This window comes from Gekko japonicus, unplaced genomic scaffold (assembly GCF_001447785.1).
Source record: "Gekko japonicus isolate JY-2015 unplaced genomic scaffold, Gekko_japonicus_V1.1 scaffold1313, whole genome shotgun sequence".
NCBI classification, from domain to species: Eukaryota; Metazoa; Chordata; class Lepidosauria; order Squamata; family Gekkonidae; genus Gekko; species Gekko japonicus.
The window spans coordinates 151,236-159,910 of NW_015176011.1; the positions used below are offsets into that span (position 1 = coordinate 151,236).

Consider the following 8,675-nt stretch of genomic DNA (forward strand, 5'->3'; position numbering starts at 1 on the left):
TTCAGCAGGGTCTCAGGAGGGGGAAGGTGGACAGTACACATCACATTCAATTCCTTCCACTGAAATCGGTCTTTGCTCACACAAGTTGCTGAGTGTGGACTTTAAAAAAAAAATACATCTTACCACTCTGGCTTTCTGTAAAGTGACTATTGCTTTTTTAGAAACCAAACAAACCACACCATACGTATCCCTGAAGATTGCTGCTTCCACAGCAGCGTTCACATACTCAGTATTGTGCAATTGGATTCAAGTGCTAAGAAATCTACAGCTTGGAGGGCAGGGGACCTTCCCACTTTAGAGATGAGGAAACTGAGGCACACAGGTAACTTGACTAAGGTGTATTGCCCAGCCGAAAGAGCATCAGCCTCCGCCTCCCGAGGCTTCAGTTGCCAGCGTATCTTACATCTGCACTGCCCGTGGCAGAGGAGGGGTTCTGAACAGACTGGGAAGCGTGGACTAAGAGTTTCTTCTGCAGCTCAGACAAGAGACTTATTTACATACCACATCGAACGGATTGTCTCAAAAACTCAACTCCCGGCAAATTGTCCTGCACACAAGAAACAAGGCTGCTCAGGTCTCACCTTGCAGTGGAATATTGCTACTCTTGACAATAGATTAGGCTACAGTGAACACGAAACACCAAATTAGTCTACTAGAACATCATTCACTTATAAGGCTACAGAAGTGACACATTTTGTTGGCAGAACTGCTAACAGATGGGCCGTTGTTTTCCAGCTTCCTCCAGCTTCTGGGAGAGAAGCTGCCTGGTGTTTTCTTTCTCGGAGCGGTCTCTGGTGCAAGCAGCGCCACTGAGGTATAGCTTGAGAAAGCTGGCGCAGATATTTTTAATTTCCAGGGAAAGGCCTGCGTTCTGTCAAAGGTGAGTGCTTCCTTAGGCATGTGGGCCCTGAGTTCCTTTGGAAGCCGATTTCTGCTTCTGCCTCTCTTTGTCCTCTAACTCAAACCCAGAGCAGCAGATAGATCTGCCCGGGGGATACCGGCCACAGCATTTTCTCATCTCCTGGAGGACGGCTTCACATTTGGACTCCATGTAATTGTTGGCTAGAAAAAGTAAAAGTGGGAAGAGGGCAGGCGGTGAATGAAATGCAAAAGACTGCTGGGTGCAACGGCTCCGCAGGCTGCATTTTAAGATCTATTTTCTGTTTTTTGTACTTGCATCCTGCTTTTCTCCACGACGGGGATCCAGAGTGGCTTACACCATCCTTTTCCCATTCCATTTTATCCTTACAACTACCCCCCCCCCCAATAGCAGGTTAATGTGAAAGGGAGTGGCTAATCCAAAGTCACTCAGCTCTCTTCCACAGCCGAGGAAGGATTTGAACCTGGGTCTTCCAGAACCTGGTCTGACACTCTAACCGCAGCCCCAGATCTTCTCTGTGCTGCTGCCATAGCTGATTCCTCAACCTCCTTCCCACATTTCATGATTGCAGGAGGAGCTGCTCCACGCACACTGCCCCCTTCCTGACTGTTCAAAGCCCGCTCCCAAGTGCAAGCACGATCCCTGTAGCCCAGCAGAAGCAGGCCAGAGAGTTTGTCTTCTCTGCTCCTGACGTTTCAGAAGAGCCTGGACATGTCGCCTCAACCCGTTCTCTCCCTGTCAGTCTCTCAGCTAAACGATTCAGAGGTCAGAATCACTTGCCAGTCGGTCAAGCTCTCCGCGGGTAGGAAGAGCCGGTGTTTGCACTGGCTTTTCAGGGCTCGCTCTTCCAATTGCAAGTCATTTGCCAGCATGACATCCTGCAAATGGAAATTCTGACCTTCCATGTGACTCACAATGTACTCCTACCTGTTGCCTCTTGGCAACCGAGAACCTGACTCTCTCTGGAGTTTCAGAGTGTTCAAGTTTCAGGCAAACACGGCTAAGGCCTTGAGAAACTTCCTCCACAGCTCTCTGCCTGCAGGGTATCGGAGCTGTCACAGTGGCTCTCCAAAGGGAGGTGACTGCTGCCACCTGCCACGAAATGGCCCCAATTTACTTTCTCCACTACATCCCTAGTGGATGTAGGAGGGTTCCAGGTGCTTGCAAACAAAGGCAAAAGACTACAGTCCTAAACTTGAGCGTTGTTCCTTCAACAACACCTTACTTTGAAGTCATCTTTGTTCACTCTTGCCGTTTCACCGCAAGAACAAACAAAACCTTGCATTGACGGAGGAGAATGGGTTAAACTGAAGCACAGCCAAAGGATACCACAGCATACCTTGCAAACATTTCTGGATTTCGCAGGCTTGTTTCTGGCAGGGGTCTTTCTGAGGCATGTCAAGAACTAAAACGACAGGGGGGAGGAAACACTGTGATCAGAGCCTGGAGAACGGGGAAAGAACAAGTTGGTCTTCTGATTTAAGCCTTATAAAGCCAATGAAAGCTTCATCCCTCAGATTCTGATGGTGCAGGACAGAGCCCTTTGGGATCTTTTCTGCCCCCCCCCATCCCGCTTTTCTGGCACAGCCAGGAAAGTTCCCTTTTAAAACCGCCTGCAGGCATGAAGCCACCTGGAAAGATGCCCGATGCCAGCCTGCATGGCATGAATGCCCCTCCCCCCATCCTCACTCCCCCAGACTAAGTCGAGCAAAGACAATACAAGCACGGGACACATTTGGAAAGGCTTGTGCACAGAAACGTCTCGCGGGTATTCCTCTTCTTGCTTGGCTTTGGCTTGGTGCTTTTCCATCTGGCATGTCCTGGATTCCTCTCTGCTCGCCCTCTCCCCTTCCCCACAGTTCTGGAATGACGCTTAGAATAACACAGCAGTCTACTAGACCATTTTCCCAGTAGAATAATATCCGTGTGTTTCTCCTGCATTGTTGGAAAGCCTAGCACGTCAGGGGACTGTGTATGTCAAAGATTTTATTAGGATGGAGAAGCGTTCTTTGTGAATGTAGGGAACAGCCTCATCTTGGAAAGAAATTGGGGAAAAGAATCTAAAAATGGAGATGGTCAAAGTAAGCATTGCTATGTGTTGGCAGGGGGGATTGAGAGACCAGGGTCTCCCCTCCGAGTAAGTAAGGAATCAGTGCTCCGTAAAACTCTGGAAAGGACAACGTAACTCCTGCAACGGGTATGCAGGATAAGGAGCCAAATTAGCCAAACGCTCGCCCATTAAGTCGGCCGGCGCTTTTCTAGGCACTGGCCAGAAGATCAGAGCGATTTTGCTGGATCAGACCAGGAGTCCAACATTCCATCTCCAAGAATGGCCAGAGCTTCTGAGAATGTCACAAGCACGGCATACTGATGACTACTCTGCCCTGTTCTGGATCCCCCCCCCCCAAAAAAAACCCAACTGGTATCCTGACCAGCTTTCCAAGTGGGGAGGGGCGATGCCATTCTGCCTACCTAAAACTCCCCCTGTGATTTCAATTGGGCCAGGGCACTCTTCTGCCACTGCCTGTCCTAAGCTCTTGGATGGTGCTGCCACGAGCCATCAAAAGAGACGCCTGCCACACTCCGCCTCTGAGGCAGCTGCGTTCTACTGCTGGGAGTGACCACATAAAAACAAACAGGGACATCATCCTAGAGTCACAGCTCCTGAAAGACAAAAACCAGCATTAAAAGAACCTCTGGGAGCGGAAATGTGAGCACAAGGGCAGGAGGAAAGGGCAGGGGCATGCCACTCACCGGATTTAATCGCTTGGCAGAAGTCTCAGGAGCAGCTCCTCCACTCCCATGATCTGTGAGAGACACAAAAGCAGTCAGGCCTTGGCTTTTACGCTGATGTACAGCAAAGGGAGGAGCCGTCGTTTCCATGCAGCCTTACTTGCAAATGGTGTTCAATATCCCAGATTCGAAAGTTGCTGTCCCTGTACTGCTGCCCCTCCGAGAGCTGCCACATGTGGGGCAGCCGGGATGCAGGCAGGCGGCTGGGGCGGACGGCCTCGCCCAGGGGGACCGGGACTCTTCGGATCCGGGCTTTCAGGGTGCCTGCCTCCTGTGGGAGAAGCCCAGAGCGAGCAACATGAGCGACCGCTTTCATGAAACAAAAAAGGCCAACGCTCTCCAAATAATCAAAAAGACGATTGCTAAGAATGTTCTTACTTGCCTCTTCGGGTGCCACCAGCCATGTTTTCTGGTTTTCATCGCAATAGACACCTATCCGTCGCACCCAGAGGCGGACGGGCGGGGCTCTGGCATCACCACCTTCCTCTCCTTCTGCCATGCCCCGATCGCTTGCTACGACGGCCCTCCCTCGGCTCCCATTCTACACATGGCCCCCTTTGCCTCTGAACAAAGACACGGAAGGAACGGTTAGTCCTGCAAAGAACCGGTGGAGGGGTTATGCAGTGTTCCCAAGTGCCGCGGGAAAGTCAGATTGAGGAGGGGAAAGTGATCACATGATGGTTCTCAAAAGGAAGTGCACCTGAAAGACACCTGGTGATTTGGGGAGAGGAACGGTGCTACACTAGAATGAGCTCTTGGTTCGGCCCACAAAAGGCCTGGTTTGGTGGCTGTCCCGTGTGATCGGCAGAAAGAGTCTGCAGGCTTGTGGAAAATAAGAGTCAGCGACTGACTGCCAGTGAGTCACATCCGACCTGCGCGACTCCAGCTGGCCCAGTCACTGAAGCCAATGTCATCTACTTGGCTTGCTTTCCAGACCCCTTTTCTGTTTCTCAGTTTGCTTCCCTTGTCCCGTTTTCCTATGCAACTAGGGTAGTGTCAGGGGCAAATTTCGCTCCCTTCCACAAAATTAGGAAATGCATACCACATACCACTGCCCGTTTTCCCATCTACTCTCGCTCAAAAGAGGCCACAGGGACTATATGGACGTTAGAATTGCCAATGTGCCCGAAGGAGGGACAGATTGGCTCACTTCCCACCCACCTGAAAAATGACATCACATTTGCTCCATTTCCCTACCCCAGTGGCAAGACAAAGGTGATAATTGTACTACTTTGCTTCTCATGACTGCCTGGGATCTGTGGTCATCTAATCCCTTGGGGTTCTTTTAAATTCAGATCTTTCCAATATGAATGGGAATTCACTGGAAACCAAGAAAATCTAGACCTGGGAAAGAAGAGCATCAGGAAAATGACATTTCATGCTTTTGGCATCCACAGATTCACTCAAAGCACAACAGAAAGTTGGGGGGAAAGCCGAAAATCTTTCTTCTGTAGTACAACTGGAGAGGCAAGAAAAGGCGTGGAAGGAAGAGAATGGTTTCAGGGAGCAAGACGTGCAAAGTCTTTCCAACAAACACCAAGAACAACACGTCCTTCCTAGCGATAAAGCAATTGGTTCCCAAACTGCCAGGAGGACAAAGCCAAGTTCACATGCCAACATCTGGGAATACAAAGATAAGGCAGAGGAAGGGGTGGACATGTGGTTAACTACTTTGGTGTGGATTCCAAAGACAAAAAAGCACACTTTGCTTCTGCAACGGCCTCGGGTTACTCCAGAAGCAGTAGGGAAATGGTCATGACTTTCTCAGGGGTAAGTCTAGCCAAGAAAAAAACCATGTTCCTCTAGTACAGTTCTGGCCTCTCCCTCTGGAATCAAATGGCTAAGCATCCCTTGTACTGTAGGGGGCCCAAACCAGAGGGATCAAGAATCAGCACACATCAGTGCTAGACAAGAGGCTTCCAAACAGGAAGCAGCGTTCAACTTGCAAGGATGTCATTTCCCCTCCCCAAGTTGGAATGCAGTCAAGACTCCAGCAGAGTCGGTGTGCTGGAGAGTATTCGGAAATCCACAGTTCCTTTCTGGCCACGAGGGTCCAAACCCCTTGCTTCAGCAGCAAACTCTCCTAGTAGCACACAGCCCCCCAATCCCATGGTGGGCTACAGCCAGGCCTGATCCCCCACGTCACACCTGGGCTTTCTTGAGAGGTGTCCTGTCCTGACAAGAAGAATTATAGCGCAAAACTTGTATATCGCAACGTCCCTCACAAATTCTATTAATATCACCAGCTTTGAAGTTCGCAAGTTTGTTCCAGACTGAATGTGGCTTAAAGGTCTGATAGGCTTCCTGTCGGCTCACAGGAAAGGAATTGTGGGCAGCCTCGTTTCGAAATGTACTACTGGTGTTCTTCAGCTCTGCATTCTCCATCGCTCCCTCTCATTCCAGCAGGGGATCTCTGTAACTGAAACGAAGCCTGCCAGTTCTAAAACGGGAAACAGTGGTCCATTTCCCGCTCTCCTTTGTCTGTCAAATGCCAACCGATATGGAAATAAGCAAAGAATGGTGAGCACACGGAAGCAGCGTATGAGACAGTGTTCCGAGGGAATGCCTCACCACTGGGTGAAAGCAATAACCACTGGGTCCAGATCAGGAGGCACCTTTATGACCTATGGCTTGGTCTGTCCTCTCATCTTTGCTCTAGGGCTCAGCTTTCTTCTGAAAACTCAGGCTATTCTTGCTATTGGTGCACCAGAGCCTAACCATGTTTGGCTTTGAGAGCTTTGGCAATTATTTTAAAACGGAAGCTGCTGAAAACATCTTTTTTTGCACAAAAAGCACTAGTGAGATAGGAGAGTATGAGGAGAACACAAAGAACGCAGTGAACTGCTCTGAAAATCTTGCCAGTCCAAAGGAGTTCAAAGCTCCTGTAAATTATAAATCATCTCAGTACAATTGCTCACTGAAAAGGAACAGCATAGAGAAAACTTTGTCCTTTTGATGATCCTTTCGATCACCCAGCCTCAAATGTGCCAAATTAAAGAGAGGGCCTTTTTGTCCCAATATCCTGACTTGTTAGACAAAAGAACCAGGAGGAGTTTTGTCACTGAGAGGCTGTTAAAATTCCCTTACAATTTTGGAGACCTGAGACAAAAAAGGCCTGTTTGGAAGCATAGGTTGGGAAGGATATGGGGATCCTTGCTGAGTTTAAGTTCTTTGAACTGAATGTTCCATCTTCTTGGTGCATTTGTCAGCAGTCAGAATGAAGGCCCATGTCCCTGGAGAATGGGCTATCCAATAACATCCTACATAATTCTACTGAGGTGGTCTGTTAAGGCACAGGAGCCCTAACAGGCAGAACTGAGAAATTTTTTTCCCACCCCACAGCTTCATTCTGTGAGAGGCTTCACCTGCTGAGTTTCTGTTAGCTATGCAACCGTTAAAGACCATTAAAGACAGCGCCTTTGCAAAGGCAAACAGCAGCCTGGCTGATTCAGGCACAGAGAGGACATCTTTTCCTGGGTCCTTCTCCAATTCTCTGCTCTTCAGGTTGTCAGCTCCTGTTTAGGCTCATCCTTCCCCACCCCTTACAGAAAGACTGGGTGCTCAACAGCAATGTGCCAGGAAGAAATTCAACAGGTGAAACATTTCCTAACAGCGAGGGGAGAAGCTGTGTCTTATTGAACGCCTGCCTGATACGCAGCAGAGAGGAGCCTAGCCAGGAAACGGGAGGAAATCCACCACCACCATCACCACCGCCACCCCATTAGCGCTCGCCAGATGGCCCTTGACCCTCTTTCCCCCACGCCCGTGGGAAAGTCGCCATAGTAGCAGGCGAGCCCCACTCCCCACTACGAGAGCTAAAGAGCAGCCCCCCTTTCCACCCACAGGAGAGACCCTTCCCATCCGAGCCACGCCCCCTACCCCGTCTGAGTTAATAGCCCAGCGCTGATGGGACGCAAAGGGGGAGCCCTCCGGCACTTTCCCCAACGAGTCCGTCTCCCCTCCCACCCTCAAGCTGGGCTCACAGAGCTCCTCTGAACCCACCCGCCCCCGGGCGGAACCGACCTGGCCCAGCGGCGCTAGCGGAACCCAGGAACACTTCAGTTGGGGGTTGGCCGGACACTTCCGGGAACGGACCGGAAGTCGCCGTTGTCCAGGAGACGCAGACCTAGGAGGAAGGCTGGGGGCTCGGGCGGAAGAGCAGGGGTTGCGCTTAAAGCCGGCGATAAACGGGGGCGCTTCCCTCCGTCCACCGGCATCTCTCTCCCCCTTCGCCTCCTGGACGGTGCAGCGGACCGAGATGGCGGTGCAGGCCGCTCACTTGGAGGCGGACGCCTTCTTGGTGTGCCTGAACCACGCGCTGAGTACCGAGAAGGAAGAAGTGATGGGGCTGTGTATTGGAGAGGTAGGAGGGACGAGGAAGTGAAGGTGACAGAGAGGAGCCTCCGGAAGACTGAGAGAGCTGCTTCTCCCTTCTTTACAGCCCCGCTGAGTTCAGTGGGCCTTGCTCCCGAGTAATCGATTCTGGCCTTAGAGGCTTCTTTCCCCTGTTGTGACGGGGGTGGAAGTGGCCTTAGAACTAAGCGTTGCTCAGATGCTTGCCATTTCACTGCCCACATGAGCTTCTCCCTTCTTTACAGCCCCGCTGAGTTCAGTGGGCCTTGCTCCCGAGTAATCGATTCTGGCCTTAGAGGCTTCTTTCCCCTGTTGTGACGGGGGTGGAAGTGGCCTTAGAACTAAGCGTTGCTCAGATGCTTGCCATTTCACTGCCCACATGGCTCTTTTTTTTGCAGCACCGCTTCAGCCGGGCTCAGCTGCTTTTGTGTGCTAATTTCCCCTCCAATGTGTCGCAAACAAAACCAGGGACATGATTGATACTGTAATTCTCCCAGTCTGGGTCACTGCTTAAGCTTCAGACCCATCCCCTGTTATTGCATCTTGCCGAAATTTCCATTCTACATTCTGTATTTGTTTACTCTGCAGTATAATTGACTGGAAGGTCACAAACAATGCTTATTCTTTTGCTTAAAGGTATTCGGGGGGG

At 50.7% G+C, this 8,675-nt stretch overlaps 3 protein-coding genes across 6 annotated transcripts in view; 1 reads left to right on the top strand and 2 right to left on the bottom strand.

Moving 5' to 3' along the window:
* Window positions 1-6: 6 nt before the first annotated feature.
* On the bottom strand, window positions 7-7,626 carry CMC4 (C-x(9)-C motif containing 4). Of its 3 annotated transcripts, none has more exons than XM_015426530.1 (3): window positions 7,553-7,626; window positions 2,220-2,285; window positions 7-1,062 (listed from the first exon to the last, which is right to left on the bottom strand). In XM_015426530.1, exons 2-3 carry the CDS (start codon window positions 2,275-2,277, stop codon window positions 893-895), a joined length of 228 nt encoding a protein of 75 aa, XP_015282016.1. In that variant the 5' UTR covers window positions 2,278-2,285; window positions 7,553-7,626; the 3' UTR covers window positions 7-892. The 3 variants fall into 3 exon arrangements, with proteins under 3 accessions (XP_015282016.1, XP_015282014.1, XP_015282015.1); XM_015426528.1 differs by lacking the exon at window positions 7,553-7,626 and adding an exon at window positions 3,635-3,786; XM_015426529.1 differs by lacking the exon at window positions 7,553-7,626 and adding an exon at window positions 3,353-3,413.
* On the bottom strand, window positions 2,262-4,212 carry MTCP1 (mature T-cell proliferation 1). 2 transcript variants are annotated; one of them, XM_015426527.1, is made up of 3 exons: window positions 3,774-4,212; window positions 3,635-3,687; window positions 2,262-2,285 (listed from the first exon to the last, which is right to left on the bottom strand). In XM_015426527.1, the coding sequence occupies exons 1-2, from the start codon at window positions 4,170-4,172 to the stop codon at window positions 3,640-3,642; spliced, it is 447 nt and encodes a 148-aa protein (XP_015282013.1). In that variant the 5' UTR covers window positions 4,173-4,212; the 3' UTR covers window positions 2,262-2,285; window positions 3,635-3,639. The 2 variants fall into 2 exon arrangements, with proteins under 2 accessions (XP_015282013.1, XP_015282012.1); XM_015426526.1 differs by lacking the exon at window positions 2,262-2,285 and adding an exon at window positions 3,471-3,544.
* Window positions 7,627-7,765: 139 nt separating the features above from the next.
* Window positions 7,766-8,675, top strand: part of BRCC3 (BRCA1/BRCA2-containing complex subunit 3) — an 11,513-nt gene continuing 10,603 nt past the window's right edge. Inside the window, exon 1 of the mRNA XM_015426523.1 lies at window positions 7,766-8,036. Within this exon, the coding sequence (XP_015282009.1) occupies window positions 7,932-8,036 (105 nt within the window). The 5' untranslated portion in view covers window positions 7,766-7,931. The remainder of the gene's footprint in view (window positions 8,037-8,675) is intronic.